At 34.5% G+C, this 22,084-nt stretch overlaps 2 protein-coding genes across 7 annotated transcripts in view; one reads left to right on the top strand and one right to left on the bottom strand.

The window, feature by feature from the left end:
- Positions 1-6,982, top strand: part of LOC134720777 (WD repeat-containing protein 7-like) — a 45,327-nt gene extending 38,345 nt beyond the window's left edge. For all 6 annotated transcript variants that reach the window (XM_063583272.1, XM_063583274.1, XM_063583270.1 and 3 more), the window contains 5 exons: positions 33-303; positions 689-771; positions 4,385-4,487; positions 6,019-6,123; positions 6,670-6,982. In XM_063583272.1, coding sequence (XP_063439342.1) covers positions 33-303; positions 689-771; positions 4,385-4,487; positions 6,019-6,123; positions 6,670-6,855 — 748 coding nt within the window. In that variant the 3' untranslated portion in view covers positions 6,856-6,982. The remainder of the gene's footprint in view (positions 1-32; positions 304-688; positions 772-4,384; positions 4,488-6,018; positions 6,124-6,669) is intronic.
- Positions 6,983-12,283: 5,301 nt separating this feature from the next.
- Positions 12,284-21,223, bottom strand: LOC134723192 (putative deoxyribonuclease TATDN2). The gene is made up of 2 exons (XM_063586820.1): positions 21,051-21,223; positions 12,284-14,256 (listed from the first exon to the last, which is right to left on the bottom strand). The coding sequence occupies exon 2, from the start codon at positions 14,244-14,246 to the stop codon at positions 12,768-12,770; it is 1,479 nt and encodes a 492-aa protein (XP_063442890.1). The 5' UTR covers positions 14,247-14,256; positions 21,051-21,223; the 3' UTR covers positions 12,284-12,767.
- Positions 21,224-22,084: the final 861 nt, after the last annotated feature.

Raw genomic sequence — 22,084 nt, 5'->3', positions numbered from 1 at the left:
GCTAATGATTAACATATTTTACATTATTTTAGTATGACCTTTGGGCTTCCATTGTCTCCAGCTGCGGATGCCTGTAGGACAGCCAGACATGCTCTATCACTAATAGCAACAGCTCGACCACCTGCATTCATCATCACCATGGCAAAGGAAGTGGCCAGATTTAATGCCATGCTACAAACAACACAGTCACAACACTCTCAGATACAAAACTCTGTGCTTATCAGAGCTAAAGTAGAAATCTTAAGAATCATAGAATTATTGGTAGAGAAAATGCCAAATGATGTTGCTGACCATCTAGTAGAGGTACAAGACATACTTATCTATGTGTTCATCATTCATGTTTGTTGCTTAATTATTCATTCTACATGTTTCATAAGAAATGATTAGTTTTGATTAGTATACCCCTTTCCATGGCAGTAATAATGTCTGTCCATCTCTCAGCTGAGTATCTGTCTGCCACATAAATTTTGGGTATCAGTTTCTTCAGCAATTACTAATCAGAGATACCATATATCATTTCATGCCCGGACATTGTGTTTATACATTTTTTTAATTTGAAAAGATTTTATACATGTACTTGAAATTATGGCTTGTTTGATGGATACATAGTCTATTTTAGAAAACTATGTGTCTGAAAAATATTTTGTGACCAATTTTCTTGAGTAATCTTGTCTTATCTATTTAATAGGCCATGGATGTTACTATTCATTGTTTAGATGTACCACAATTGAAGTCAAAGGGTCTTCAAGAACTCTTTCCTGCTATTTGCCGGTAAGTATTTCTGTATTTGTTAATTAAATGCTTCTTTTCATAAAATCATTGGGGTGTAAAAGCCTTGTCAAAGTCAAAAAATATTCTGTCACACTTTCACTACCCTATATGAAATTCCTTAAAAAAGCATTCAAAAGTTATAATTACATTTTTTCACTAAACATGAAATCACGATTACAATAAAGTTGTTTTTTTATTTACATGGACACTTTACTGTGGAAACGTATGTCATCATGAATGTTACAATTTATTTCGAAATGAATGTTAATTTCAGAATGACTCAAGATTGATGTTAGCCCATCATAATAACATATTATAATGAAACATACATCTAATGTAATTATTATGGCATGAAATATATGTTAATTAATTTCTGCTTTGAATTTTTATCACATTGGTGCCTTATAAAGCTTTTTATTCAGTATTGTAATAAGTCATTATTGAAAGTCTAAAAGTGACATATAGTTACAAACATCAATATTATTTGGTCTATGGTTGCTAGTTCACGGGTGTCATTCGGTTTATCGAGAGAAATGAGCGTGAAAGAATATCTAACGGCGGTCAAGTATTGAGCGACAATCGTGAAAGTTCTGGTAACGGATCGTGAAAGACATTTAATCGAGAAGACATATGAAAGGTCAATTGATATTCTAATTTAATTAATTACACAGACAAATTTACGACAAAATAAAACTGTCTGTCAAAATGGTTCAACATTATGATCAGTATGTGAGAATATCCAGTTTTAAAAGTACACAGTTATTACAAAACAACAAAAGGCAGATTGCTTCTCGACATTTCAATGACATAAAAAATGTAAACAAACATGATTTTTTCACAAATTCGACTAGAAAACCTACTTTGATATGCATAAGGGCATTCTTTTTGAATTAATCAAATGGTTTTTATAGTTATTTTGTATAAACATAATCTGAAACTTGGTAAATAAAAAACTATTTACACAAAAATGGTTTTATTGGATCGTGAAAGATCACGTACCGCATTTTTGAAGATCGTGAAAAGGATCGTGAAAGATTTGATGCTACGAAGACGTTCAAATTATTTTTCAATTATAGCAAAGTTAATATTTGTTATTGGTATTGAGAAAAGCTATATAGGTCAACATCCTCAATAGGTTTAAGCTTTTCAAAGTATTAATATTTTCAGAAAATAAAATGTAAAATAGTTGGATGATTGTAGGATGAAGCTTTTTATTGTCATGTTAAGTACTCACTTATCACGAGTTATAGGATACCCACATTTTGTATATTGGGTCCTATAAACTACATGTACGTCAGACAGGATTCCCCTGACCCCGAATTTGCCTTATTTCATGGAGGAAGATTCATTTTTGTGGTCAAGTCCGTATCGCGGATTCGTTAAGCTTTAGGATAACTGTCTGTTGTTATGATTGTGAGATGTATATTTTCGACTTCTGCAAGGTTTCAAATAACATCGAACTCATTATCATGCATCATTCGGCAATGGTCAATTTATGTTGTCTAGCCTTTAGATATATACCTGTATGCTATAGCGCTATGGTATTTCGTGTATGGCGTACATGTTTGTTTGCATGTTTCATATATGACCACGATGACGTCAATTGTATTTGATATATTGAATGCTAGAAAGATGTCTATGTCTGGCTGACGGTCAGGGTTCATGTACTTTTGACCTTATGTTTCGAATTATTTGGCCAAGCATAACTTTTACATTTGTCAGTTTCTAAGGCACTGTAAGGATCGGAACACATTTATTTGGTCTACGGGATATTTGTAGAGATCTGTATGTCATGGTTCATCTAACCTTGCACTCTTTTTATGAACCATTGACTATCATAACTTTAAAAAAGAAGATGTGGTATGATTGCCAAAGAGACAACTATCCACTGGAGACCAAAGTGACACAGGACATTAACAACTATTGGTCACCATACAGCCTTCAACAAGAGCAAAGCCCATACCGCATAGTCAGCTAGCTATAAAAGGCCCCGATATGACAATGTAAAACAATTCAAACGGGAAAACTAACGGCCTTTTTTTAATAACAAAAAATGAACGAAAAACAAATAGGCTCCGTGTTGAAGGCCGTACTTTAACCTATAATGGTTTACTTTTTAAATTGTTATTTGGATGGAGAGTTGTCTCATTGGCACTCACACCACATGTTCCTATATCTATGTAACACATAAACAAACAACAACCACTGAATTACAGGCTCCTGACTTTGGACAGGCACATACATAAATAAAGTGGCGGGGTTAGACATGTTAGCGGTATCCCAACCCTCCCCTAACCTGAGACAGTGGTATAACAGTACAACATAAGAACAAACTATAAAAATCAATTGAAAAGGCTTAACTCATCAGAAGGACAAAAATACATTAAGCGCATTAAGCGCATTTGTCACTTCTAGTTAAACCCTTGATATTATAGACGTTCCATAAAATTAACTATCATAAGTTAAGCAGACGAGGCATTACAGCATTTGCGGTCTGGTATTCTATAGTCTGTAGTTAAATCAATCCACATCTGCGTGGTATATATGCAGAACTTAAGAAAGTACTGTTGCACAAAATGTTGGTTATCATTCAATCTCAAATTACTCATGAAAGATGCTGTTTTGCTGTAATGTTTTGATTGATGGATATCATTTTGGTTTAAACGTTGCATATCCATATTATTGGCTAAATAGTGTCGGTCTGCCTGAATTGAACTTGACCGATTTTCAGAGCTGAATCTTTCAAATTTATATAGAGATGTTTTAGTTGTTAGTTTTTTTAACTTTCGAGGTAAAGTGCTGAATAAAAAAAAATAGCCTTATTGTTCATCCTTATCAAAATAGTTTCAGGCTTCAACCAGTTGCAGGTTTATCAAATGGTAAAAGAAATATTGATATCTGATTACTAGTAATAAGTCTGGTCACGTATTATCTTTCACGATCAAAATAATGCGTTGCCTGATCTTTCACGACCAAGTTTGATGGATATTCAACAAATTCAAGGTTTTCATAAACAAATTAATGCTTTAAAGAGAAGAACATACTTTACTTTTACTGTACTATCAGATACACCAAAGATTAAATTTCAAATATATCACGATGTACTGAAATATGACCATTATAGTAGCAAAAAGCGTGTTATTTGTAATTAATTTCATAGACATGCATTGCGCCTTTTGTGTTTTTTCATAAAGTACTGCATATTTTATCTTTCTTATTTCACAGTTATGTTGAGGAAGTTAAACCATTTTGACAGACATATTTTTTTGTTCGGATTTGTTCCGCGTTTTGAAAATTAAGCGATTTTTTCAAAGATTCTGACCTAGAATTTTCATTAAATGTCTTTCACGATCCGTTACCAGAGCTTTCACGATCGTCGCTCAATACTTGACGGCCGTTAGATATTCTTTCACGCTCATTTCTCTCGATAAACCGAATGACACCCGTGTAGTTATCTCATTGGCAATCATAAAATATCTTCCTATTTTTTATTGACTGTTGACTAGCTACAGAATAAAATGGATACATTACAGTATATTGTCTCAGATAGTTTATAAAAAACATTTACAGCATATTGCAGTGACCATGACAAGAACATTTTCTGTTTGTATAGTTTCAGTATGGTCAGTATGTGTCCTATTTCAAAGAGAATTTGGGTTGGAGCTAAGAACGGAGGTTTAGCATTTTATGATTTGAAACAACATTCCAAGTGCCAAGTAAGTTATATGATTTTTAACAAGTATCACACGGCAAAAGATCATTTGACCAGATACTGAATGTAATAAAAATAAACATTAGAAAAGAACAGAGTAAAGTATTAAAAATTATAAAAAAATATATAGATAGAGGATAATTACATGTACAATTGTACATAGATAGATGATAATTATAAAGGTTTATTAGTTATAATGGAAGTTTTTTCCCTAACAGTATATTGTCTCAGATAGTTTTTTGTAAAACAGTATAGAAAATAATGGAGAAAATTTTATATATTGCCCAACAAATGTTGGAAGCTTTATTTATAATATTCAATACTGGTCTTGTTAGCATCCTTAGACATTTATTTTGGATTTAGGTCTGATTTGTGACAGGAGATTATACATGCACCAACATCAATGTGATAAACATGTTATGATCTGTTTTCCCAACATTTCTTAACCAGTTTGATTGGTAGGGTTATTTGGATTTATGTAATAAAAACTGTACTAGGGAAACTATTAGCTTTGCCTATTGGCTAACATGGCTGTGTATTTTTGTAATGTATCCATTTTATTCTGTAGCTAGTCACCACTTCATTTTAATCATGTATATCTCTCATATAGTCATTTTATAAAATTTACTGTTTGCAAAAGTATGAATTATTCTAAATAATAAGGATGTTCGTCCAAGGTGGATTACCCTGGCCATATTTGTCACAACTTTTTGGAACTTCTGGTCCTCGGGAATCTGCAACTTTGTACCTGTTTTGGCTTCCAAACTTTTTCATCTGAGCGTTGCTGGTTAGTCTTGTGTTGATGTGGCGCGCGTCTGCCGTATTAAATTTTAACCTGGTACCTTTCATGTATTATTATTCGTTTGTTTCTAAGTCCTATATTTTCTCCAATTTGTTTGTATTGTAGTCCTGTCATGTAATGTTGTCATTTTAATGTTAAAATTAACATTGCCATTAAAGCGGGAGATTTGGCATGCCTCAAAACCAGGTTCAACCCACCATTTTTTTCTTAAAATGCCAAGTCCCAAGTCAGGAGAATGGATTTTGTTATATTAAATAAAATTGAAAATGGAAATGGGGAATGTGTCAAAGAGACAACAACCTGACCATAGAACAAATAACAGCAGAAGGTCACCGATAGTTTTCAATGCAGCGAGAAGTTGTTCGTTTCTGTGTGTGTTACATTTTAATTTTGTCTCGTAGTTCTCTTATATTTTATGTTTCCCTCAGTTTTAGTTTGTAACCCTGATTTTTTTTTGTCTATCGATTTATGAATTGCGAACAGCAGTCTACCACTGTTGCCTTTATTTTCCCCCTTTTAATGGGTCATTAGGTGTAATAACACTAAGATATATGTTCATGACCCAGAAATGTTTTACTGGAATGAAATGTACAATGTATTACAACTGTCAAATTCAAAGAAATATTTCTTTCAACCTTTTTTTAGTTTGCAACCGTTTGTTTGGTGGTATTACACCTCACTACAGGTGCACAGGTAATGATAGCCAGCTCATTAAGGTTCTATTATTTTCCAGGTCATAACAGCACATTCCGGTCACATTGTAGCCACAGCTATAGCTGCTGACGGTAAACATTTGGCAACATATAGTCATACAGACAATAAGCTTAAATTCTGGCAGGTAGGTTTTTCAACAAATTAGTTAGTATAAAAACTAATTATAGCACTGAATATGCAATAAAACAGTTGAGAGAATCCTATGCACTTTTGGCATTTCTGTTGAATATAACAGATTCAAATCCAACTGATTTTCAAAAAGCTCAAGAATGCAGTTAATTCTAAGGTGTTTAATACAATGTACCTGTTGACTTTATTTATGTTTCAGGCAGGTTTTTTGAGAACAAATAAGGGGCTGCACTAACACAAATTCAGAAAATTAATTTCCTATGATTGAAATCAACATCATTGAAGATATTTTGGAAATTTCAGGTCTACAAAAAAGAATAATGTAAATTTAGAATTAAAAGCATGTATTTATTATATTGAATCTTTGACATCTGAAAAAAATGTAAAATCTAATTTCATTGGAGCATGATTTCGTCAAGTTTTCATTATTACAATCCTGATGCTGTGCCATTTTTGGCATTAATGAAAAGTTAAGCATTGCAATAATTTCTGAATTTACCATTAATAGTACTTCACTATGTTGATAATCTGTATTTTTCAGACTGCCTCATCATCACTGTTTGGTATTGGATCTCAACAGACAAAGTTACTGAAACAATTCGCTACCCAACCACTGCCTATTACAAACTTAACAAACTTACTCAAACTAGTCAGATTAGTGTGGATAGATAATAGGTTGCTGATTTTACTTACACTCGATGGTAGTGAATATAAATATAGTATTTAGTGGAAGTTAGCAATAATAAGATGTTATCAGATGGTTGATGCATTGAGTACAACTGAAAGAGGATAGTTAATTATAGAGTATATTAAGCTAGTCAGACTATTGATTGAATCAGGATATAGCTATAAATCTATGATGGCGAACTTATGACAGAAATGATAGGTATTTTTTATATATTAAAGTTGATCAAAATGGCAGATGATTAGTGTTAAGAATCATGCAGAAAATATGCAGTGTGTCCATTGAAAGGGAGTTAAATGGCATTTTTCTCTGTACAGCTGAAGTATAGAAAATAGTGTTGGTCAGATAATGATGATCAAGTCATTTGATGCAGCAGAAAAGTCTTCACAGTAGATCAAGTTACAAAAGTGAAAAAAAAGATAATGGTTGAAAATGTAAATCAAATGTGTTGGACCTTTTCTCTAGTCTATATTGTTCTCATTGGTAAATGATTATTATACTTTTAAGAGTGTAGATATATTAATAATCAGATAAAGCAATGTAATAATATGTTTTACTGAAATAGAAAATGTTCCCTCATCACTGCATTAAATATATGACTGCTAAGTCTGGTACTTAAGTAAGTCACAGTTACAGGATTTAAAAAAAAAAAAAGGGTTGGAGGGCACCCAAAAAAAGGCAACAGTAGGAGTTGGACATGTAAGAGGTCTATAGAATAACCATATATGTACAAAAATGTAGCTCTGTAAGTCCCCCCCCCCCCTAAATCTAACTGTTTTTTTTTTTTGTACTTCTAAATAAGTCAAACTTTTAGATGACAATTTGACCTTGTTTATCCTTTGATGTATGATGTTGCAAGGTCACTTATTAAGATTCTTTTGTGATGCTAAAATTTTTCTAGAGATTTAATAGTCTCTTTTAAATTTTTAAAGAATGTTAAAAACTTGATTCATATGACCTAATTGTGAATCTTAGGTTACGGATAAAACAATTGGCAGAAAACAAAATAAATATTCAATGGACATAACATTGGCTTCAGAACTATTTAACTCTCTGATTAAACTTGTATAAAAGATATGTCAATTTAGTATGTGATTTTGAAAGGGACATTTTAACTCTCTTATTTACAGTGCCATTGTAATAAGTATAAAATATATTTTGATTTGATTTATATATTTAATGTGCAATAAGTTGGGTAGATTAATATGATTATGATATATGATTTGATAAAAATAAAATGTGTATTGGGGCTGGGACTATTATTCAAACAATCCCAGATTGGGAGTAGTTAAAATTATTTTGCATTCCATTAATTTTTTGTGTATTTACTCTCATTGCTAAAAGGCATTATTAAACATTCCTAAAAAGCATTATTAAACCTTCTTTCATATTGATGAAATTAGGTATATGCATTCACTAATTCAGTTAATTGTGTTTATATATGAAAACATAATGAATACCCCATATTTCATGAACCACACAATCTCTTTACAATATATGCATTATTTATGCTAGTCGTATCTGGGAACAGTATATATGTTCCTGGTTGTATATTAGGACAAGAAGACATGTTAATTTTAAATGATTCCCTTAGGATATGTCTTTTTAGTAGAACAAGTAAAACTGTTTTTTGTAAGCTGAGACTTTACAAATATTTTTCTGGGGCCAAAAGCATGCAGTCGGACGTTGCATTAAGTTTTTGCTTTATAATTGAAAAGTAGAATATAAAATGAATCTTTTGAATAAATGTTGAAATCCTTTGTTGATTGTGTGTGCTTTAGAAGACAGATTTTTATTACAAAACTCCTGTAGAAATTTGAGAATTGTTATGTTTTTACTAAATAAATTATATTGCTATTGAATATTGCATATTTTGGTAAATTTCATTTGATTTATTTTATATTTAAATATTCTGTTATATATATCTGTTATTTAAATTTGTTATTTTAATAAATTGTCATTATTAATAACACATTATGTTGTTTATTGATCAGATTTTGGTTTTATGTTTAATTTTTGTGTCGTTACTTTAACATCCAGTGGCAAATATTTCATGCATTTTAAAGCAATTTTGAAATAGTGTAATTAATATTTTCTGCAAAGTGGATCAACCAGGATGAAACATAGAAATTTTGAATGCCAGAATGATGTCTGGTACATCATATTATTATACACAATATTGAGTTGTAGTGAAACATGATATATATTATAAGTTGTGATAGGCTTTGGTATAGCTTTCGTAAATTATGTTTAATTGGTACTTTGTGTCTTTAGACTTTTTGTAACTCATTTTTGGAAAGATTGGAACTTGTTCTAAATCTTTCCTTAGCCATTGGCCTCCCTAACAACACGACAGGTTTTGATAACTGCATGTATTCACACTGAAATATAGTTCCCTATAGTTCTCATGTATGTGCACATAATACACATGTAAACTGTGAAAAATGGATATATTTTTGAAGCAGTTCATTCAAGAATGTATGTAGTTAAGGTGTGTTGGTGTGCAAGCTTTTTTTAAGAATTTTTATTAGGTAATTGAGTATTGATACAATACCAGTAGGCTTGACAACTGTCGTTATCACCAAACAGTCAGGGACAAGGTGGACCTTAAATTACAATGAGCAACCTCCTAAACTGTCAATCAAATTGACCACATTACTTATCAACATCAGTGTTACATAATTGTACAGACCCAATAAACATCTCAATACAAAAAATACTTGACCTCATAATTGAATACACAAATGTATATTAGATGTTTGATATATAAGGATGATAGATTTATTTATTGTCGATTACTTTTGATCTACATTACATAAAGTGATTCTGTAAATTATGTCTGAAAGATAAATGATTAATTAAGGATTAACATGATCTTTAAAAAAAAATAACATATATAAATTTGAATATAAAAGGTAGGCAAGTTAGGCCTATAATATACTTGATAAATTTCCAATAATCATCTGTAATAAATCAACAATTTAGGTTAGTTCACTTTTAAGCTCACCTGGCCCAAAGGGCCAAGTGAGCTTTTCTCATCACTTGGCGTCCATCGTCCTTTGTCGTAGTTTGTCGTCTGTCGTCCTTAGTTTTTACAAAAATCTTCTCCTCTGAAGCTACTGGGCCAAATTTAACCAAACTTGGCCACAATCATCATTGGGGTATCTAGTTTTAAAAATGTGTCCGACGACCAGGCCAACCATCCAAGATGGCCGCCATGGCTAAAAATAGAACATAGGGGTAAAATGCAGTTTTTGGCTTATAACTCAAAAACCAAAGCATTTAGAGCAATTCTGACATGGGGTTAAAATTGTTATTCAGGTCAACATCTATCTGCCCTGAAATTTTCAGATGAATCGGACAATCCGTTATTAGGTTGCTGCCCCTGAATTGGTAATTTTTAGGAAATTTTGCAGTTTTTGGTTAATATCTTCTATATTATTATAGATAGAGATAAACTGTAAACAGCAATAATGTTCAGTAAAGTAAGATTTACAAATAAGTCAACATGACCTAAAAGGTCAGTTGACCCCTATAGGAGTTATTGCCCTTTATAGTCAATTTTTCAGCATTTTTTTTGGTAGATCTTAGTAATCTTTTAGAAAAATCTTCTCCTCTGAAACAACTGGGCCAAATTAAACCAAACTTGGCCACAATCATCATTAGGGTATCTAGTTTAAAAAATGTGTCCGACGACCAGGCCAACCATCCAAGATGGACGCCATGGCTAAAAATAGAACATAGGGGTAAAATGCAGTTTTGGCTTATAACTTAAAAAACAAAGCATTTAGAGCAAATATGACATGGGGTAAAATTGTTATTCAGGTCAACATCTAACTGCTGTCAATTTTTTCAGATGAATCGGACAACACGTTGTTAGGTTGCTGCCCTTGAATTGGTAATTTTAAGGAAATTTTGCTCTTTTTGAATATTATTATAGATAGAGATAAACTGTAAACAGCAATATTGTTCAGCTGAGTAAGATATACAAATAAGTCATAATTACCAAAATGGTCTATTGACCTCCTAAGGAGTTATTGCACTTTATTGTTAATTTTTAACCATTTTCACAAAATTTGTAAATTTTCACTATCATTTTCCACTGAAACTAACTGGACGAAGTTCATTTTAGATACAGATAATTGTAAGCAGCAAGAATTTTTAGTAAAGTAAGATCTACAAACACATCACTATCACCAAAACACAATTTTGTCTTGAATCCATCTGTGTCCTTTGTTTAATATTCACATAGACCAAGGTGAGCGACACAGGCTCTTAAGAGCCTCTAGTTTTTTTTATTAGAAATTGGCTTGAAACAGTGTTAAAATTTTAAAACTTTTATTTATCTAAACAAACCATATTTTATTAATTTATTCCCCATCAATCATTATGTCTATTTTAGTCATTTGAATTTTTATAAGAAGTGAATATATATTTTTGCTATCAAGAAAAATCTGCATTTAAAAAAGAAAAACTTTTTAAATTTGTTTATGCTGAAGAAGTACATTTTCAATGCCCTGTGCTGAATAAATACTTTATAAATTGATCAAAAGGCACTCTACAACTTTTAATCTTCAATAGCCATATAACCTATGTTTCAACTAACAAAATGCCCCAAAACAACATTTTTGGAAAATGACGCAGTCATTGTTCCATAACTGCCGACCTGATTTCTCTGCCTACCGCGCTTGGTTTCGTATTTACTAATTTCAATACAAACTGGAATGTGCTTGTGTTATCATTATGCATGAGCATTGTGTAGTAATCAGTCAGGAACCAGTTTACAAACTAACTGGTTTCTGTTTGTATTCCACTACAGTCGAACAAAGTGTTGTAGCTTGACAGGAACCAGTCCAGAATTTTGTAAACTACAAAACGTAATCGGTTATTATCATTCCGTTTTGGTGTTTCATACCGACTTATATGGTTTGAATAAGCTTAAGACCCTTCAAACATTAATGTGATAGGTATATTAAAGACTGTTTTACAAAAGGATGAAACTGTTTTGCTTTAAAAGTCGTACTATAGTGATATATGTTATGTACGGATTTCCACTCTCACCGGTTAATTTCTTCTTTTACACGTGCTTTTGAAACTTCCTGTTTAAACATCGCAAGTTTTAAAATTGTTTTTTGAGTGAATTAAACTTATTTTAACAATCACGAAGCGTTCGGGAATCATTTCAAGCAGTTTCTTCTTCTCTTTGATGATGGAAAATAGGTTTTCTCAAGAAAATACCGCAAACGATCGCAGAGGAATTGAAACGTACAAGTCAAGTCGGCACCTGGTTAAATTGGCATCTAGTCAAATCGGCACCTATTTGACGTCAATTCGGCTTCCAATAATATTTATTATAATATTTTCTATTCAATTAATTAATAACTGTTACCAAGTACATAGTGAATATTATGTAAACAACGAAACCAAAGTGAATATGTTGTTGTGTTTAAGGGAGCTGTGGTGACATAAGTATACTAATATATATATATGACTTACCCAAGAGTGTCGCTGAATACTCTTAGGCTGAGAGTTACACGGGTCTGTGTACAGCACCGAATTCCAGGCTCCTACGATCAGGGAACACGTCTGTCAGCTTGGCCGTCTATAGTAACTCTGAGGGAATCCCCGACCATTCGGAACTCTCTTGACTAATGCATATCATGTTTGATTGTGCCTAACCGGCGTACTCCACATTCCTCTCCCTTCTATTTGATAGGATTTCGTTACCGTTCAAGTTTTTAGAATTAAGTTCGTCTGCAAATCCAAGACAGATATTATCTCACATCAAAAGTCTTAGATTAACTAAAGCCGATAAAACATGAATAAACAAACATATATACAGGTACGCACACGTGACAAATGTTTTTATCCCACACATAAAGCACACATAAAAGTTAAAGGCATAACTACTAAACAAAGCTTTGTACAGTTTTAAAATCACATAAATCCATGAACTAATGCTTTATGTTATACAACTTCAGAGCGTTTGAAGTTGTAACACAGGCTACCTCCATGAGAGATACATTGAATAGATTTGCCAATTTTTGAGCTATGTCATAAGTCATAGATGGACATCCTGTTCTTCCTCCTTTGTTACTAAGGTAAGGCGCATCTGTCTCAATAATAATATCGTTGATATCCATGTTACATACTGTCGATCTTATATCAGGATATTTCTCTTCCATCAACAAAAAAGGGGAAATCCCAAATTTACAATTCGGAAAGTAACTTTTCCATTTCCTATACATACCAATGTTACCCCCGAAACAATGTCTATGTATACGATGGTCCTTTTCCAACACTTTCCTCATAACATCTAAACATCTGTCGTCTGTACTATCTTCTCCAGACAATCCCCTACAGTGGATGACTACTGGCAGCTGTTTTGCCTTAGCCAACTGTAGCTGGCTATCCAGAACTTCCATTTGCCTGCTAATATCCCGCTCCGAAGCCTGTTGAGCGTCTAACCCACATTCCCCAATTGCACATACATTCTTTGCCTCGACCAACACTTCCAGGTCCGACAACCAACTCTCCATCTGTCGTCTTGTTTCTCTTGCTACCATCCTTGGGTGTATACCAAACGTGAACATCAATCTTTTATCTTTTCTGAGCTGGTGTCGGTCTTTGCTGGATGGCCAATTACGCGGAAAGCAGTAGTTTGAAATTAAGAACTGAATTTCCACGTGTCTGTCTGTTTCATCCCATGTTAATGACGGTAGACCAGAATGTCTGGTCTCTTTTAAATATAAATCCAGATGAAAATGGCTATCAACAAGTGAGACTAAATGTTTTGTTCTTTGAGTAGGATGCAGTTCTAGTTCTCTTTCGAAAGTGACTAAATTTTCTCCCGATTCTGTATGGGCTATCAGAAGTGCCAGAATTTTCCAATGAAGTAACGAATGGGGATCTGTAGGTGGGTAGGCTGAATGTAAAAGATGGGACGGCTTGTAAATGTTTACCTCATTAAACAGCTTTAATAATGGCATATCTGACCAATGATGTACCCCACCGGAACAAATTGAAAAATCTGAATGCTTTTGAACAAATTTGATCAAACCTTCAAACTTAACTGGTATACGTTTAGCAATATCATCCAATAAACCGTTCATTAAGTATGTCCATCTTTTCCCATGCTGTAAAGTATCAAATTTATGTTGTTCCTCCTGGCTGTTGTGTATGTTTACCATATGAACCTGTACCAACTTTTCTTGTGCCAACTGTAGTTTACAAGTCCAACATGCTGTGAGGGGCGAGGTATACCAAGGGAGATGGGAACAAATAACATGTCTCCTAACATTAGTAAATCTGCCTTGGCAAATTGGACAAGATTGCACTTTACTCTTACGTTTAGAACTGCCTCTAATTGTCGAACGAGGTTCCGGAATTTCACCCTCTATTGGTTCATAGTCTGGTTCAAAATCGTCCATCATCTATAATAGACTATATAAATAAAGATAAATATGCATATATATTATATATTGAATCTATACTTAAATATAGAAACGCAAACAAACACACACAAGAAACAACTAAATAGTTCGTCAGGAAAACAAAATCAAATCAAACCGTTTACAATACCAGACAAACTTATAGGACAGATAGGACGCACAAAAACAATACAAGTAAACGTGACAAAATATACATGACGGATACGTATACTGCAATATTTATTGAACAACACAGTATAATTACAAAACACAAAACATCACTATACATATATACAAATAAAACAATATCTTGTCTAAATTATTCAACATAGTCGCACAAATAAGCGGGCTTCTTCACTTTCCGCTTTGTTCTCGACCCTTCTGTTGAACATTCTTGTATATTAACATCCCTGTCATCGTTGTCAAAATCGTAGATAACTGTATCATCCATCTCCGGAATAATATCAATATCATTCAAACTGTTAACAACGATTCTGTGACCATCTTCCGACATGTTTTGGAGATAAAGTGAGTCTTCTAATCGATAAGCGTCCTTCGCTGCAGTGTCGTCACGGTACATCGGACCATCCGATGTTTCAACTGCAGTATCACGGTACATCGGAACATCCGATGTTTCTACTGACGCGTCACGGTACATCGGAATTTCCGATGTAATAAGACTCGACTCATCCAATAATGGCTCCAGATTCATGTCTGTCTCTTTATCTTCTGGGGTTGTTGCATCTGTTTCCTGAACCTGTTTACATAGGTCAGATCTTTTCCGTTGTAGCCACACCGGAAGTTCACCGTCCGTACATATTTTTAATCGATCATGGTGTACGATCCAGTCTTTCTTTCTGTCGCTTATTTGAAACAAAACAGGATTTATCACTTTAGTTACTATATAGGGTCCTTTCCATGGAGATTTCAGTTTTTTGGATTGTCCGATTTTAGTAACTGAATCACGTTTGTAAACAGCATCCCCTTTGTAGTAGGTTTTAAATCTTGCCCTTAGATCATAATCTCTCTTTTGTCGTTGCTGTGCTGATTTAAGATTATCCCTAGCAATATCATGTATCAAATTCAGCATAATAATCAGATCTTGTATGTATTCTACAGTCTCTTTTTCACGTTGGTTTACAGCCAAAAGTCCAAAAGATAAATCAATAGGTTGATTAACCTCTCTACCAAACATTAAAAAGTTTGCCGAAAAACCTGTCTGTCTGCTCGGTGTTGCTCTGATTGCCCCTGCAAGCAGTTGCAAATATTTGTCCCATTTATTCTGCTGTTTCTTAATAAAGCATCTGATAGCCTGTAAAATTATGCTATTGTACCTTTCGATTTGCCCGTTAGAGGAAGGGTGGTAAGGTGTTGTCCTGGTCTTTTTTATTTGCAGTAGATCACATAGCTTTCTGATCATAACGCCATCCATATTTTTCCCTTGGTCAGTATGTAATTCCAACGGACATCCAAACTTAGAGATAAATCCATCAACCAGGGCTCTCGCAACAGTATCTGCAGTTTGATTTGGCAAGGGATAACACTCAATCCACTTAGTAAATTGGTCAATTACCATTAATATATACTTGTTCTTTTGTTCTGTCAGTGGTAAAGGACCAAGTATATCCATGTGTACTCTTTCTAATGGTATTCCCGAGTGATATTGGCCTAGCTTTGCCCTAGAATGTTCTCTTGCTCTCTTGTTTTTGTTACATATGCCACAGGATTTTACATACATTTTGGAATCAGTTGACATTCCATGCCAAAGAGCGTACTGTTTAAGCTTCATTAATGTTTTAGTCTGTCCCATATGACCCGACAACGGCAAATTATGGCACAACTCTAATACCTGCCTTCTCATATTTTTTGGAACCATCAACAGTATCCTTGGTTCAACAGGGTCTTCCCATTCATAATAAAGCACCTCGTTTACAATTCTCAATTGGGTGCGGCAGGTCCAAAAATGTCTAACTGCTGGACTGCTTAATTGAAGTTCTAAGATGGTAGGTTCATGATTTCTTTCAAACCATTCAATGAGGCATTTTAAATCTTTATCCCTTTTCTGTTCCTCACTGATTTCCTTTGAAGTATGACCCTCTATCCAATTACATCCTCCATCTTCGGGCGATATACGTCGGACTGCTATAGTCTGCGCATAGTCAACTTCTTCTTCAAACACTTTCCATTGATTCCTGGCCCTTGTGCAAAAATCACATCCGCCGCAAGGGAGCTGGTTCAATTCAATGATGGGTTGATATTCGGAACAGGCTGGTAGTGTATCAGATATTCTTGATAGTCCATCGGCGTTCGTGTGTTGTTTACCAGCTCGATGTTGTATAACCATTTGATACTGTGCAAGTTCCTCAATCCAACGTGCTAGTTGTCCCTCTATGTTTTTGAAGTTCAATAGCCAAATAAGGCTATTGTGGTCCGTCCTAACAATAAAGGGTTTACCAAGAAGATAATGTCTGTACTGTCGGGTAAATGCAATAATAGCAAGAAGTTCTTTTCTCGTTGTACAGTATTTACGTTGAGCAGGTGCTAGTACCTTGCTTGCAAAACTAAGAGTTTTCTCTTCTCCATATTGCACTTGACTAAGTTCAGCACCTATTGTATCATCAGAAGCGTCTGTATCCAATATGTATGTACCATGTGAGCTAGGGTAGTGTAATATAACAGCGTCAATTAAACATTTCTTCAATGTGTCAAATGCTTGTTGGTGCCTTTCTTGCCAAATAAAAGGTTCTTTCAGTCTTACAATCTCATGGAGGGGTAGTGCTATACTTGAATATCTAGGTATGTGATCCCGATGATAATTCATAAAACCTAAATAGGACTCTACATTTTTTTTATTCTTTGGGATTGGCCAATTTTTAACGACTTCAACATTTTCTGGATTGACTTTTACTCCTTCAGCACTGACAATCTTTCCCAAGAATTTAACCTCTTGCTGGAATAAATTACACTTTTTTGGCTTTAACTTCAAGTTATATTTCCTGAATCTGTCCAGTACCTGTTTTAAGTTTTCCAAATGATTTGAAAAACTGTCGCCTAAAACTAGAACATCATCAAGATAAGCCAAACACTCTTTCCATGCCAGTCCTTGCAAGACAAGCTGTATCACTCTACTGAAAGTAGCAGGACTATTACACAGACCAAAGGCTAATTTTACATGTTCAAACTGACCATACTTTGTAATAAAGGCCGTCTTGTGTCTATCCCTTTCGTCAACCTGCAACTGCCAATACCCTGCGGCCATGTCCAGCGATGACATAAATACATTTCCTCCAAGTGTATCTAAGCAAGATTCGATGTTTGGAATCGGGAATGCGTCTTTTATAGTTACTTTATTTAAAGAACGATAATCAACACAGTACCTCAAGCTACCATCCTTCTTTCTTACTAATACCGGAGTAGCTGCCCACTCAGAGTTTGATACCTGTATAACATTCTTCTCCAACATATGTTTAAGATGCTCTTCTTCCTCTTTTTCAAAATGGAGTGGCGTTCTACGAAGCTTTTGTCTAATTGGTTTTGCATCTCCTGTGTCTATTCTGTGCTTCACATCTCCATTAAACAAACCTATATCAAAGTCATCTTTGGAAAAAACATCTTGATATTCCAACAACAAATTTCTAACTCTAACTGCTTCACATTCGTTAAGTTTCCGTATGGACCGTTTGTACAGGTCAGTTAAATGATCTGGTAGTTGTTTGCTTTCCGTGTGTGTCGTATTCACCTTTCTGATCTTTGCTGAATATTTTCCACATCTTTCTTCACCAAATAGCATCTGTACTTCAATTCCTGATCCAAATAACTGTTTTTTCTTTAGAGTTGCCTCTTTGTCTGTTGGATTTCTAACTAAGAGATACATGTCTGCCTCCGGTTTACACAAGGAGTTTGGTGATAATACTTTTCCAAGATTTGGTGATGGCTGTATAACAATATCGCCTTCTGGTTTGCTGTCAAGTTTCACTTGGATGAATTGTGAACTGTATGGTGGTAAAACAGTCGTTTCCGCTACTACTGCTCTATACACTTTAACGTCAACTATTTCAGTACTGGACGTCTCTGTCGCCGATATTATTTCTTTATTCAATGTTATTGTATATTGTCCATGGTCAACAATAACTCTGTTAGTTTCTAAGAAATCCAAACCAAGAATTATCTCATCTTCTATATCTGCTACTAGCATGTTACATTCTATCTTTGATCTACCTATTTGTAGAGCGACCTTTTCTGCAACTTCTGCTTGAATTGTTCCTGCTGTACTGATACCTTTAACAACAACAGTATCCGATAGCTTTGGCTTGGTTTGTAGTTTTCTAAATAGCTCTGTATTAAGTATTGAAACTTGAGCACCACTATCAATTACTCCATGACTCTTTACACCATTTACAAGTACTGGAATATACATAGTCTTTGCTTCAATCTGCGCCTTTCCTTTATACATGTATATTTCTCTGATCGTCACAGGAGGTGGTTGGCCAGTATTTGATTGGTGAACTGAAGATCGGCCTACATCTTCAGTCCGTTCCAGTTTAACTGTCTGCTTGGTGATGGTGACCGTGACCGATTCCCACCAGGTGAGTTGCTTCTACTTCTACTTCTACAATCTCTTGCAAAATGTCCTGGTTTACCACAGCTAAAACAGTTTGTGTCTCTGTTGCCGCCTCCCATGTTGTTCACAGGTGAATTTGGGAACTGTCGAGGTGGTGACTTTGATCTGTTGCTGGTCAGCAGTTTCCATATATCTTTAACCATTGTTCTGGTCTCTTCTAACCCTTCTTCTGTCTTTTTCAGTCTTTGGTCCAAATTGACAATGGATGGGTTATTCTCCCGCTCAGCAAATTTCACATTTCTTATGCAAAGGTCTGATTTTGCTGGAATTTCTTCTTTTTCGTCATCAAATGTAACCCTTTTCATCTCGACTCTTTTAGCTCCAAGGATAATTCTTTGGTTAGTTATGGCACTTTTCACATACTGCATTGACTCATCTAGTGTAGTGGGATTCTTGTCCGTTGCTGTGAGGGCTGCCTTTTTGTCTAGACATCCTTTCAGGAATGCATCTATGGCTACAATTTCTACAAACGCCTCTGGTGTATCAGGATACCCATCTGTTGCCATTTCTTGTGCTCTTTCTGTGTATTCCTCAAGTGTCTCATCTTGGTCCTGTTTCAAGTCCTGCAACTGTCTCCTGATGATATGTGGTAGATCCCGTCTTCCAAAACGTTCATTCAACTTGTTGCAGAGTTTGTCATAATCTTCCTGTACTCCTTTGGCTTTCACGCTGTAGAATTTCAGTGCCTTGTCCCTCAGACATTCTATCAATTTATCAAGTCTGTGTTGTGGTGTCCATTTATATCTGTTGGCAATGTGACTAAACTGTAGGAAATAAGGTCGCCAATCTGTTTTTCCATCATAAGTTGCCAACTTTGGAGCAGACGGTCCTTCAACTCTCTTTTCACTCCTGTCTTGTAAATTACCTTTTGGAGTATATCCAGAGCTTGACTTCAATGCAGTTATTAATGGTTTCCTGTCCTCTTGTTTACTGTAAATTCCGGACGGAAATAGCTTCTCAATTCTCTCAGTGGTGAGTCTCATTTCATCTGCTTGTTTCATTTTGTTGTCTCTAATCCTGATTTCTTCACGCATTTCATTTTCTCTTTTCTCAAACTCTACTGACAGCGCATCTGTATTTTCTTTATGGTCATGTTCCATTTGCTCAATGCATTTCTGAAACTTTGCATTTTGGTCAATAAATCTTTTTTCAAAATCATCTTGCATAGTTTGCATTTGATGTTGCATTTCTTGTAGTGCTACTTGCTTTTCTTGCATTCGTTGTTTGATTACGGCATTCATGCCACTCATTTGCTCCTCTAATTCACGAACTCTTTGCTTTGGATCTATGTCTTTTTTGGTACGTTCCAGTGGTTCCACAACAATTGCTCCTTCGTCAACCAAAGGGTCCCATATGGTGTTAGGAATACCTTCAAGTAATTTCAAATCTTCTATGGTAAGTTGTCCTCTCTCCTCTCTAGCAGCTGTAATGATCGCAGCTCTCTTTGTGCCAATACTCTTAATACTTTTGAGTTCTTCAACTGTAGCAGTGTTGATATTAATTGGCTGTGACATTTTGTAGTATTTTGCAGAAAATAAATATACGCAAAAATTCACGGTCCAAAAAATATGCGATGTCTCAAAATCTAAAAATCAAAACGTACACGAGATCAAATAGTGTCACGTAACGATCAAAATAAGTCAACGCGCAAAAATGATATACGCTATCTCAAAATGCTGAAATACGTACTACGAATCAAAATGTGGCGTACTATTCAAAATAATATCACGACAAAAAAAAATAAAAAAAAAAAAAAAAAAAAAAAGGGGGGGTCAAGGAAATAGAATCTGTCAATACGCAGACATCAGAACATCTGATGTACCCTTACAGGGAAGGTAAAGGATATAAATACAATATCAAAACGCAAACATCAGAACATCTGATGTACCCTTATCAAACTATAGTAGCTGGGGAAAGGGGGAGGGGGGTCTCAATGTCACTGGACAACTGAAAACAACAAAAATTGTATTAAATATAATGTAAAAGTTTTAAGCACAGTACAAAGTGAATAATACTTCTTACTTTTATCATATATCTCTTTAAATAAAAGAGAAAACAAGTTTTTCTCTTTTCCAAAATTTGAAAAAAATTGCCGCCAGATAATGTAAACAAACAGTGAGTTCGTCAAACAACTTCTGACACCAATTGTGGTGACATAAGTATACTAATATATATATATGACTTACCCAAGAGTGTCGCTGAATACTCTTAGGCTGAGAGTTACACGGGTCTGTGTACAGCACCGAATTCCAGGCTCCTACGATCAGGGAACACGTCTGTCAGCTTGGCCGTCTATAGTAACTCTGAGGGAATCCCCGACCATTCGGAACTCTCTTGACTAATGCATATCATGTTTGATTGTGCCTAACCGGCGTACTCCACAGAGCTACCATTTGATTTTTATGGGGGGGGGCTAGGAAGAAAAATTTTGTCCTGCATTTTTTTTTTAGCTGTAATCTGTCCTGCCTTTTTATTTTTCACTCTGTTCGGTCCTGCCTTTTATTTTTTAGTTTATCCTGACTTTTTTCACCCAAATTGTCGTCCTGACTAATTTTTTTTGCAAGTGTCTCATCCTGCCTTTTTTTTTTACTCAAAACTCCTGTCCTGCCTATTTTTTTCAAATTTCATCCTAGCCCCCCCATAAAAATCAAATGGTAGCTCCCTAAAAGTAAACAACGAAGCTATTGTTTTAACCATTAGACAATTATTAAAATTAAATGGAAAACTATGAGTCCCTTTCAATAAATCAAACGTTCATGCCAAATAATTAGCAAATTTAAGTTGTTTTTTTTTCAGTAACAGCATTAAACAAACAATCCTGTAAAAGACTCAACTGGTTAAATAATGCATACAAATATCCAATATCTCATGTATTAGTCCAAACAATAATGACGTCTGACAAGGCTATTTTTTTTTCTGGGATGCCTTCCTAAGACGTTCGTAGGAAGGCTTCCTAAGAAGGCGTCCCAGAAAAAAATTAACATAGCCTTGTGGTCATAGGAAGGTGTCCCAGAATAAAATTTAAAAAGCCTTGCCAGATGTAATAATTATTTGGACTACTCATATATATCATTAAAAATACACCAAAAAAATCATGTAGTTGAGAAAAATAAATACATACAAAATGTACATGAACATCCGAAAAAGTGAAAGTTAGTATTAACTCTTTTTGCTTTAAAAATTTACAACTGCATTTAAGTATTGAATGCTTTATTTTTTG

This window comes from Mytilus trossulus, chromosome 6 (genome assembly GCF_036588685.1).
Source record: "Mytilus trossulus isolate FHL-02 chromosome 6, PNRI_Mtr1.1.1.hap1, whole genome shotgun sequence".
Lineage (NCBI taxonomy): Eukaryota > Metazoa > Mollusca > Bivalvia > Mytilida > Mytilidae > Mytilus > Mytilus trossulus.
The sequence above is the reverse complement of the archived record's forward strand: the minus strand, read 5'-3'. Positions and strand labels throughout refer to the sequence as shown.